This window comes from Cibotium barometz, chromosome 7, assembly GCF_041138505.1.
Source record: "Cibotium barometz isolate CiBa-2024 chromosome 7, ASM4113850v1, whole genome shotgun sequence".
Taxonomy (NCBI): Eukaryota; Viridiplantae; Streptophyta; class Polypodiopsida; order Cyatheales; family Cibotiaceae; genus Cibotium; species Cibotium barometz.
Genome location: NC_141052.1, coordinates 30,495,630 through 30,508,014, shown reverse-complemented (window position 1 = coordinate 30,508,014; position 12,385 = coordinate 30,495,630). Strand labels below are relative to the sequence as shown.

At 49.8% G+C, this 12,385-nt stretch overlaps 3 protein-coding genes across 7 annotated transcripts in view; all 3 read left to right on the top strand.

The window, feature by feature from the left end:
* LOC147636880 (calcium-transporting ATPase 8, plasma membrane-type-like) overlaps positions 1-12,385 on the top strand; it is a 339,374-nt gene that overhangs the window by 25,434 nt on the left and 301,555 nt on the right. The gene's annotated exons all lie outside the window — the stretch shown is intronic.
* Positions 7,025-9,296, top strand: LOC147636883 (uncharacterized). The gene is made up of 2 exons (XM_086800463.1): positions 7,025-7,284; positions 7,359-9,296. Exons 1-2 carry the CDS (start codon positions 7,062-7,064, stop codon positions 7,985-7,987), a joined length of 852 nt encoding a protein of 283 aa, XP_086656589.1. The 5' UTR covers positions 7,025-7,061; the 3' UTR covers positions 7,988-9,296.
* LOC147636882 (uncharacterized) lies at positions 8,131-9,545 on the top strand. Its single transcript, XM_086799931.1, has one exon. The coding sequence runs from the start codon at positions 8,131-8,133 to the stop codon at positions 9,328-9,330; it is 1,200 nt and encodes a 399-aa protein (XP_086656057.1). The 3' UTR covers positions 9,331-9,545.

Here is a 12,385-nt window from a genome sequence, read left to right as displayed (position 1 = left end):
GCTTGCCCACAGGGGACCTTGGCAAGACTACTTGCTGCCGTGGTCCGCCATGTCCATGGTAGGAATAAGCCTCTTGGTCGAGGTCCAAACCACAATCAATTAATAACAACCCAAGAGTCAAGACTCACTTATATAGTGCTTATTTTTGCTATAACAATCCAGTCATAAATAGCCAATAACCTTGGATTTATTAAATCTGAACCCTAGCCACGTGAGTCCACCTACTTTTCCTAATCCCAGGGCTTCCCTAACCATGCTGGATTAGTCCCTGACCCCAAGGGTTAGTGCCAAGTACATAACATTTCTCCCCACTTAAGACATTTCCACTCTTGGAAATAAATGAAGAAGAATCCAGCTACCTCTATCAATTGTATCTGAAACCAGATTCAGATACAAAACCTCTAAAAACAAGAGGATGCAACCACCAGAGGAATGGAGGATGGAGAAGGATGCATGGAAGAGTTTGTTCGTGCATACAGCTTTGGCAGGAGGTTGGAAAGAGTTGAAGATGAATTTGACCATTTCCAATGGATGATGCACCAAGGAAGATAGTAGCGACATGAAGAGGAAACTTTTACCTGTCTATCAAATCCACATAGCCACGTATCACAAGGAACCAACTCAACCAAAGCTCCTTTTCCTCCAACATATGACCATGGGAGCAAGACAAAAAAAAAACCTTTTTTGGTCCTTGAAGAACATAAACTATCTTTTTATCCTCCAATTCCTCCTGGAATTGGAAACTTGAAATCACCGAGACAAATATCTACTACAACATCATATCCATCCTTTTCAGGATCTGGTAAATCCTCGTACCTAGGGGATATAAAAAACCTCCCTCAGCAAGACCCCTAACTATCAGGCACCATAGATGTGACTCCTTCAAGCTATCAAAGTCTCAGGGAATCTGGGTTTTAACCCAACTCCTACCAAACATATTCTAGCTATTGCTAGAAGCTAGAACCATATGATTAGTAGTACCATAGGCAAAGTCGACCATAGGGATGTACCGCTCCCAATAAAATGGTCGCCTGGAGCTGTATGCACAAAGCATTACCTCTAGAACCTCATCCCACCCTCTCCGTCTGCCCATCGGACTGAGGATGATCATAAAAACACAAGTCCGTTGAATCTCCAGATGACTACTTGTAGGAGCATTGTGACATAAGAAATTTCTCCCTAACCTTAGCACATTCGGCACACAGACTCTATTATCCCGAAACAACAACCCGTTTGAATATAGTAGTGACTACCTTCTACTCTAATAGGTGGAATGATCCTTGCCATTGGGTCTCGTACCTCGTGTACTTGCATGGAGCACGTCTATTTTGGTATAGTCTCATGAACGAGGATTGCTCATACCAATGCTGCATTGCATAGCATCTTTATGTGCTTGCTTGCAATTGAAATTGCATGCTGTTTTCATGCTTGCTTGACCAATGTGTAGTTCCGGGTAAGGGGACACCCGCCCGTGAACCGTGCGTGTGAAACTGTCTGCTGACATGGTTATGTGGCATGTGACAGGTGGTAAGTATTGGTCATAAACCTAGCCTTAGGAGTTAACACCAATTTACAAGTGAGTGTGTACACACTTCATTAAGTTTTGGGCGACCAAAACTCATATAAATTATGACTAGCCCACACTGATGTTCCGAGGTGGACAAAATCCAATGTCCACCGCCCAGACCTTATCCCCTTTGTACAATGGGAGTAACCAGCCATGTGTCCTCTCTAGCTTGCTCCACAAAGCACCTGCCTGCCACCCAAAGTGGACAACTCACCACCTCACTCCTCCTCTTTCTTGAGGTAGGTGCCTCCTTCATGAGCTGTATTTTCTGCACTTTCTTCTTTCCAACTCCATATCCAAGCTTGCTAAGGTGTTTCCCAAGATTCCAAGAGTGTTTCCGGGTGCTATCACTCCCCTACACACTCTCAATGACTGAAATTCAGTAAAATAGCTCTCTTTATTGCTGTAATTCTGGTCTTTTTACTGAAAACCCTATTTTTTTTTCCCAGAAAGGAGACTTCTATTAAGTATGAAAAAATTTTGCAAAATGGTGAAAAAATTTTGCAAAATGGAGATTTCACACCAACCAAGGTGGAGATCTCAACCAATCAGGAGCCCTGTGCTGCCAATAGGGTCCCGAGTGAGAGGACGTGAAAAAGATACCAATGTCCCACTCTCTCATAAACTGGCCGCGCTTCCTCTCCGCAGCCCTCGAAGATCCCTGGATTCTGGCCCAGGTAGCCATGATGGTGTGAATAATATCACTCCAAATCCTGCAACGACACTGAGAAACAAGAACGGGAGTACCCTCAATGGCCTCGGTGCATCTAGCCTTCCAGATATTCCAGGCTGAGATGCAAGCAATAATCTCCCAAGAGCTGTCTAACCTCTGTGCCGGAGGGACAAAGTGTGAAAGTGGCAAATCCTGAAGACAACACTGCCGAGCAACTCCTTGCCTAACCATAATGGCCAAGCTCCTGTCAGTCCCCTCGAATCTCAGCTGAGGCGTAGACTGTGTCAACCAAATGATAGAACCAAAAGAAATGATAGCATCCCTCTTAATCCTACCAAAGAGGTGTGCAATTGCAGACCAAACCCTCTGTGATTCCTTGCATTCCCATAAACAATGGTAAACTGACTCCGAAACTCCTGCACATGTAGGGCATGCTGGGCGAGCACCAGTAAGAGACCTCCACTGATTGGTGGCTAGACCACCATGAAGAGAAATCCAGATAAAGGAGGAAATCTGTGGCTTCCTATAAGAATGCCACAATCTCCGCCAAAAAACCCTCTGAATGTCATACGAAATGCCGTAAGATTCCCAATGGGGTCTAAGAGTAGGGACACTCTGAATGTGTCCCAAGATAAGATGTCTGGCATTCCGCACCGTATAACTGAAAAAAGGCATGCTTTTCAAGGGGTTACAAGCATCCTTCCACACCCACTCACTGGGTCCCAATGCAAATGTCTGATAGGGCAGCCACATACAACCAAAGGCTAACACTCTCTGTGATCATCCCTGGGGGGGGTCAACAAACACGTGCTTCCCTAACCTGCGAACAACTTTGACTGGACGAATCTGGGGGCCCTCAATAAGGTCCTGCATGTCACATCTGTCCAACTGCCATCCATCCTGTACAGAAAAAAGGACCGGTACATCATCCTCCCTAGGCAAGGGGAGACCCATAACTTGAAGAGAAACACCTGTCCCAGAAAAAACCCCAAACCAAGAATGATGACGGTCTTCCAAAAAAGATCCAGTAATCCAGTGGTTGGGAATGGCTGCATCAATCTGTGCAATCCTCTGACTAGAGCCTCTCAAATGCTGCGTGAGATCCAATCTTTGCACCTCGGTGAGGCTCTGAAATCTCTTCCAAGCCAACACTGTGGGGCAAAGGGTCTCCCAGCCAGCCGAAAGAGTATGCATAGCTGCCCCAAGAGGCCTACCATGCACATCTAAGATCAAATCATTCCACAGAATGGGCTGCTGGTTAACTTTCTCCGTTGAACGCGGGGGGATGTGTACCAAAAAACTCCTCAGGCAGTCCTAGGCTCGTAGGAGGGATCTAACCAGGGGGGATGAAGGGGAGCGGTGAACTGCATCCGAAAAAATAAAGCGTGAGTTGAGAGTCCAGTCACCTCCACGAACAGGGACACACTTCGTGATCTGCTCCATGAGAAAGTCCTTCCACGGCTCAGTGCCTGGAAGAAAGCCCCTAACAACCAGCTCACACAGCAAAGCCTTACATTGCACCTCAGGGTCAATGATATTCAATCCCCCTTCCTGCTTAGGCCTTATAATGGTTTCCCAAGCAACTCTAGCCTTGGTGTGTGCATTTCCATCAAGCCCTGACCAAAGAAAGTTCCGAATAAGGCGCTGAAGCTGGCCAATGCAGCCCTTATGAAAAATCCAGCACGAAGCGATAAACCAAGTCGTGGCTAGCAAATTTTGGTTAACCACCAAAGCTCTAGAGGCCAAGTCGAGCTTCCTCCTACTCTAGTGATGAAGTTTGCTTTTAATGCTTAAGAGCATTGGAGCAAACTGTTGTGCAGGGGGGATGTTATCGCCCACCTGACAACCAAGGTATCTGGGAGAGCATACTCTCTCGATCCAAGTAAAACCAACATCTGTACCCCAATCTGCAACTAATCCAAAAACCAACTCACTTATGCCAATTGATAGAAGCTCTTGCTGCCAAACAAAAGGCCTCCAAGGCTGTCCGGAAAGCATATAAACAAGCATGTGAAGCCTCAAGGAACAATGCAGGACCGTCACAAGATCTCCATATCTCTCTGATCTCAAGGGAAATGTCAGCATCTAGATAAAGAGAGTCAGGGATACGGATACGGGGAGAGGCTGAGCAAGCCCCAGGCTCCCTCAGACACAAAACGACGGGGCAATGATCGGATTTGGTGGTGCGAGGCATTATAGCGATGGTGCCTCCTTTGTCCAAGGACCAATCGTCCACATCAAACCTGTCCAGACATGCAAAGATGCTCTCAACAAAAGCACATCCATAGACCCTCTTGTAACAGCAGAGTGAAGCTGGTCCTTCAGAAGGCGTTTCCTACCATGGGTGGGAAGCCCTCCAAGGCCCTGAACATTCCATGAGACGATTCTCATGGAAGAGAAGAGGGTTTGACCCCCGATCTAAGAAGACGATGGGCAGGCTGAGGACGCCTCTCATAATGCTGGAGGACGGGAAAATCCACGGGCAAAGTCCACTGACATGCCCTTGTCCGGGGCCCTGCACCGTGCCTGCATATGTACAAGAAACTTGTTCGCCCTGCGGGGCATCAAGGGCAATGGCATCATGCAGAAAATCTTGCAATACAAGATCCCCACTGTGCTGAACATCCTGCATATCGCCCCCTCCAAGTAGAGAGGACTCCACAAAGTCATCCTGATCTGAGATATCATCTCTCTGCAAAGATGCATCAGCTGACACATCCGTCTGACCAAAAACATCATCTATCTGTACATGATCTGAGGAAGCCTTCCCATCCATTGAACCAGGGGGGCGAGCGTAAGAGACAGCTCGCCACACCTGGCGGACTGAAGGACGGGAAGGAACCAAGGGAGGTGGCGCCTGAGAGACACGCTTACGAGACCTCCTGCGACCTCGAGCCCGAGGACAATCTCGAGCAAAGCGACCCTGTTGGTGACAAACCCAGCACTGATCGGGTTTACCTGCAATCTCCATACGTTGCTTGAAAGGGCCACAAGAGCCCGGAAGCAAAACATAGTCCTCAAAGAGCTCAATGTTACGGGCAAGAACCATGACCCTGGGGACAGCATCCGCCGAGGCAGTGACCACGTGGGCAGAAGATGTCGGCAAGGCGTGAAGGGGGGGCACTTGAAGAACAAGCCCAAAGGCAGAGCCCAAAAGCAGACCCGATGGCCTCTAACATAGGCTAATATGCACGAGGAAGACCTGGGAATCTGAGAGTAATCGGGAAATGGTTCGGGTCTTCCTCAATAGGGTCAAAATAGCTGGAGTAGAGAAGAAAGAATATCTTCCTCGGGCCCAATGGCAAAGGGCTGCCCTTCAAAACCTTTGAGGCTGCGTCCTCAGAATTAAATTCCACTTGGAAGAAACCTCTTCGAAGCAACCTGACATCTCGAAAGTGTAGAGCGAGGTCGGAGGGCAGAGTCGCCACTAGGACCCCATCCCGAGCCTGGAGACGGGACGGGTGAGAACCAAAGATTTTGGCAATGAGGGTCGTTTTGGAGTCTTTCTCGATTTCGGCGTAGAGGACCGTGAGCTCGGCTTTGGAAAATACAATGGTTGATCCGGCCGAGGGAGAATGATTAGCCATGATGCTAATCGAAGAAAAAGGCCGACTTGAACCTGTGTGAGGAGCAATCCGAACCAAGGGGAAGAGGAATGCGGTGAGGCGGAGGAAAGGAAAGGAGGGTTGAAAAGGGAAAAGCAAAAACGAAAGGGAAGCAAGGGGGAGATGGCTGGACACAAAGGCGAAGAGGGGCGGGGAAAGGACAGCACAACAGGGCTGCGCAGAGGGGAGAGGCGGAGGAAGGAGGGGAGGCGTTTAGAGGAGGGGAGGCGAAATGATCAACAAGAGGGCGAAGAAGGGCGGGAAGGGGTAGGGGCGAACAGAGGGGAAGGAAGAGGTGAATTAGGACGGGCAGAGGCAAGGAGGGGAGGTGGAGGAGGATGGGGGCTACGCAGGAAGAGAGGCGGAGGGGCGCAGCGAAGGAGGAAGGAGGGGCGCAGCGATGGAGAAAGGAAGCGAAGGCAGAGGAGTAGAGGCGGAGGAAGGATACGGGGCGGAGGAGAGCGTTTCGGGGTTCGGGCAGCTCGCGGTGCCTGCTCGTGTGTTGCTGCTCAACATAGGAATTTCCTTTCTCAAGTTGAACCATAGGGGAAGCTTTCCTAGGGTTCCCTTCATCCCCTTGAAGACTTTTGTCGCAAAGAAATGCGACAAATCAAAGATCTCATCACTCTAAGGACTTCCATCGCAAAGACTTCCGCTGTCATTGACTTTACTTGCAATTGGTAAGCTTTTATGCTTAAATATGGAAGCAAGTAGCAGGAGGTAGCAACCAGATTACAAGATCACATACCCTGTGTAGTGTTCTGTTGTCCTACGTGCTCTTGCAGATTGTTGCTACCACGTGTTGGTGGAACAATAAAGAGCAGATGGTAGGGAACATGGGCACTTGAGAGGGTAGTGTGAGTTGCAAGTCTACATTGACAACCACTTGTTTGCAATACTGTATTCATATGCATTGGTATGGAAATTTGGTTAGAAATGCCCATGACACTACGTACTTGATTCTCCCAAGATCAATATACTTTATTTGAGGGAGGGGCCGGCTGTTCCGGCTCATTGTGTCTCTTGTCAATTCAGCAAATTACTTCTTGTATTGAGCATGTGTCCATCAAATCTTAGTGTATTGATTAGCATTGTATTCAACCAAGTTACATTGGTATCAGAGCATACGGTGATGGCACGGAAGCGGTAGAGCTGTCTACGCCCTTATAGTTTGTTGGGTTCGCAAAGCCCGAACCCTCGCTAGGATATAGTCGGCATGGCCGAGATACACCATTGCTGCTGCAACTCTCTTTCCCTTGCTTTTACCGTCGTCCTCCTCGCTTCTGTTCTCGCTGGCTTGGCACGCGCCGCAGAGGAGACTCTCGAGGATGAACTGTTCGAGTTTAAGTTCAAGCGACCCAAGATCAATGCGAAAGGCCATGTTTACTGTGATCAATGCGGAAACGGCTTGCGGGGACGGAGGACGTTCCCCTTAGAAGGTTTGCTTCTTTCTGTCTCTCTCGGCTTGACCATATTATTATTGTAAGTAACACTCTTCAACGTCCTTGGCCAGATGTGGAGGTGAGCGTGAAATGCAAAGATCTCTATGGTTTCGTCACATTCTCCGCCGTCGGCTTCACCAATGAGCATGGGGCTTTCAACATCCCCATGGACGATATCCCTTCCATCTTTGGCGTTGTCGGCTGCAAGGCCTCCGTCGTAAGAAGCATTGACGAGCAATGTGATGTCGCCACCAACCTCGGTGGTGGCCACCTTGGCGCGCCACTTGTCTTGAAGTCTAAGTCCCTCAAGCGTGTGGTGTTCACAGCTGGCCCTCCAGCTTACCAACCCTCCTCGCCGCCTTCCACGTGTAATACCCATGTTCATCATTCCCCTCCTCCACCGCCTCCTGCTTCCACCAACTTTCCCTCGCCACCGCCACCTCCGCCTGTCGAAACATATCGTTACATTTCCCCACCTCCACCATCCCCTCCTCCCCCACCTCCATCATCACCTTCACCATCCGCATCCCCATCTCCTTCCCCACCTTCACCTTCACCATCCCCATCTCCTCCCCCACCTTCACCATCCCCATCTCCTCCCCCACCTTCACCCTCTCCTCCGCCACCTTCACCATCTCCACCCCCACCTCCCCCATATTGGTACAAGTCCCCTCCCCCCTCTCCATATTATTTGGTATAAATCACCCCCTCCACCCTCTCACCAAACTTTATCTCCACCTCCTCCACACAAATCACCTTCCCCTTCCTCATTTTACACCCAACCTCCACCCCCACCGTCACGTTACCACTACCCTTCACCCCCTCCTCCTCCACCATACTACCATGCATCCCCACCTTCTCCATCTCAACAATCACCCCCTCCACCTCCTCCATCTCCACCACCACCCTACCACTACATATCTCCTCCTCCTCTTCCATCCCCCTCCACCTCCTCCTCCTCTTCCATCTCCCCCTCCTCTTCCATCTCCCCCTCCCCCTCCCCCTCCTCCATCTCTGTCTCCACCACCACCCTACCACTACCCTTCCCCGCCTCCTCCTCCACCATACTTCTATGCATCTCCACCCCCTCCACCTCAACAATCACCCCCTCCACCTCCTCCATCTCCACCACCACCCTACTACTACATATCTCCTCCTCCACCATCTCCTCCCCCTCCACCTCCTCCATCTCCACCACCACCCTACTACTACATATCTCCTCCTCCACCATCTCCTCCCCCTCCATACGAAAAGAAGTTGCCACCTCCTCCATCCCCCCTACCCCTAGCATCAACCCCACCTCCTTTCAAGTATGTACCTCATCCTCCCCCTTTTGCATCCCCACTATATGAATCTAAGTCACCACCTCCACCCACATCAATTGACCGTAACACACCTTCCTCACCCCGCAAGCCTTCTACCCCACCCTATGAATATAAAACTCCCCCACCTACTAGACCATACGAAAGCAAATCACCTCCTTCACCTCACAAGTCTTTTATCCCACCCTATGGGTATAACTCTCCTCCTCTCACACCACATACCCCTCCACCCACACAACATGAGAGTAAGCCACCTCCATCACCTCCTTACAAGTCATATACCCCACCCTATGAGTATAAACCATCTCCGGCTCCTTTATCTTCCCCTCCTTATAAGTCATATACCCCACCCTATGAGCATAAATCACCTCCCTATGAGTACAAACCAACTCCTCCTTCATCTTCCCCAACATATGAACATCTTTCACCACCCCATCCATATTCTCCACCCTATAAACATCAACCACCATTATCTCCACCATATGAACAGAAGTTTCCACCTCCACCATCTAGCCCTCCCATATCGTATAAATATATACCACCCCCTCCACTATATATACATAAATATGCACCTCCAATATCTCCTCCACTTTATCATTATGTATCTCCACCCCTACCATCTTCTCCCTTGCCTTATCATTATACATCTCCTCCCCCACCACCCCTTTCATCCCCTCCACCACCTTATCAATACATATCACCACCTCCACCACATTATTAGCCCTGCTTTATTTGAAATAACAAAATATGGAAAATGTCAATCAAAATGCAATAAGAGATATTCTTCCCAATTCTTTTAAAGGTCTTTCAAATTCTTGTCCAAATAGACTGGAAGGTCTTTGGAAGATGACAAAGATGGAATTGGGAAATGATATAAGTTGACCATAATGTGTTTTGAAGGTTCTTGACATTCTCAAGGCAGAAACTCTTAAGTTATTCTTAGGTCCCTTTTTTGGCATATAGCCACAAAAAGGACTGGCAATGTGCTGATGGTATAGCAGAGAAACCTTCAGGTGAGGTGCAGTACAGAGAAGGGAAGAGGTCGGCTGCAGAGAAGCAAGGAGCGGGAGCGACCAGGAGCTGGAGCAGGCTGATTGCGAGCGGGTGCTTGATGAAGCTGGTGTCTGGGATATTTTGGGATATCCACCTCTGTAAAGGTCAAGGTCCTTTCTGAAATATAAGTCATGTTCATGCTCTTTGGTCTGGTGTTCTGGTGTGTTTGCATGCGTGTGTGGAAGTGCTGTCATCATCTAACTTTGTCACCAAGCCAACAACCAGCCCAAGCCACACTTCTGAACTTCCCTGCCTCTCTAAGACGGCAACCATGTAATTAAGAAAACACCCCAGACGGTTCTCCTGTCAGTCGGAACCACCTATCACCACAGCAGCCCCCAACTCTTTTTCCCTGTCTCTTCAGAATTACCTGCCAGCACTTCGTCTCTTGTCCTTTTTCGCCTATGGCAGCACACACCCACTCCTATCCTCTGTGACTTCTCCTCCAGAGCCGACCTGCCTCCTCAGCGACCCAAACCAAAAGCCCTTCGACCAGCACCTCCAGCTCACTGTCATCGCCAGTCTCTGCACACTGCCTTCACCACTCGTCGCTGCACCTTATGCTTCAGCCTGTCACCTTAACGGCGGCCATATTCACCACGTCCAAGCTGCGCCTGTGGCTGCAGCTAGCCACCGCACACAATACCAGCGCTTCCTTCCTCTCCTTCTTGCAGCTGCGCCAACCCACTGCGCCCATCAACCCATAGGCGGCTTCCACACGCGGCCCTCCTGGGCCTGGCTCCAACGAGACCCCCCACCACTGCAACCACACGGCCTCCTCAGCCCACGCTTGGCTTCTCTGCGCCTGTGGCTGCAGTTAGCCACACACAAACACACCCAGGCCACTTCCGTCCTCGCACTCCTTCTCTTTCTGAAGCCCCTACTCCACGTCCTCATTGCTGCGCTGGCTAGCTTCCAGAAGCACCTTGCTGGCGGCAGCTCCAACGTCCACGCCACCTTTCCAGAAGAAGGTGCAACCCCATGCAGCCGCCTGTAGAGGGGAGTGCAACCCCACGTAGCTACCTATAGAAAAGGGTGCAGCTGCCATCAAAGGAGGAGGAGGAGGCGCACAGCCGTCTGGAGTGTATGCGCAGCCTGATAAGGAGGAAGCGCACAGAAATCGCCTACAAGAGGAGGCAACATAGCGTGCTTGAGATGGCACACAGCCGCATGCAAGGATAGGCAAGCAGCGCAGCCTGTATAGAGGTGGAGCGCAGCCTGTATGGTCGCCTGGCTACAGTGGAGAAGGGAGGGTAGCCTGCTGGAGAATCGACGCAGTCGCCAACCTGCAGTGCAACCATCAGCTTGTGGTGTAGCTTGCTGGGGATGGCACACAGCCGCCTGCAACAAGAGGTGATGCGCAGCAGTTCTGATGTGCAGCCGCTTGTGAAGAGCAGCAGCGTAGCTTGAGAAGATGGAGGCGCACAGTCGCCTGCAGAGATGCTGAAACCACCGGTCTGCAGCTTGTAGAGAAAATCACAGCCGCCTGCTATGTGCAGCCGTCAGCTGTAGAGGTGGAGGAAGCGTAGCCTGAGGGGGCTGGTACAGTAGGTACAATAAGTACAAGGGTTGGTACAGTAAGAACAGTGGTTGGTACAATTAGTATAGTGGTTGGTACAACAGGTACAAGTGAAGGCTATAATGACAAGTGTGAGGCCACTCGCTCATCCATATGCTGAGCATCCACATGTGGTGTGTTCACCATAAACTCACTTCCCTTCAGCCCATCAACATCACACACAGCAACTTCATGCACTGTAGACTCATCATTGTCGCTTTCCTGCAGTTTCTCCATCTTCAAGACCATTGGCGATCCTTCAAGATTCTCCACATCTTGCAAAGGCATCCCTACCAAGTCCAAGCTCCCCAAACTCCCGGGCAAAGCATCTTGGTCCCCCTGACCAACAACAATAGCCTCACATGCATCCTCACCACTGACAACCACCATCTCATTCTCTTGGGCATGACAAGGAACACACACCTCATGATCAGCATCCACACATCCAAAACCCATCACACCATCACCCAAAGGAGCATCCAGCTCATCATCAGTCACACCATCACTCTCTTCCTGCTGCACAACTGGCATGCAAGTATTTGTTTCCTTCTCCAAGGAAGCCAACTTCAACAGATCATCTAGTGCACTATCAAGTACACAGTCCAGCTCACCATCCACACTCTTACAAGCCGCTATATCCAACTCATCACCCAGATCATCCATAGATGATACTCCATCCATAGTACCTTCATTAGTAGCACCTTGATCATCACTCTCTACCTTGACTGGCTGAAGTACTGGCACCTGCAAGTCATTACTCTTTCCTGAATCAAAGAGATCATCCAAGTCATATCCATACTCAAACTCATCAAGCTCCACAGCACTAGCATCACTTTCACAATCCACAGCACCATCAATTATTCCATCCTTCTCCTCCTCACCTCCTGAAAGCTCTTCAAGGCTGATTCCAGAAACCTCATCCTTCTTCATTTCCAACAGGCTAACCTGTCCCATACCCTGCTCTACAAATGTGACCTTATGGGCTTCACAAACCCTGGGCTGAATTGCATCCTTCATTTGCATACTAGGGCCACTCACCCTATCACTCATTTCCAAAGACAATTGATATATACCACCATTAGCTTTGGCTGGTCTCCCACATTGTGGACTCATATGACCCCACTCACCACAATTCCGGCATTGCACATCACATGGATACCCTCTC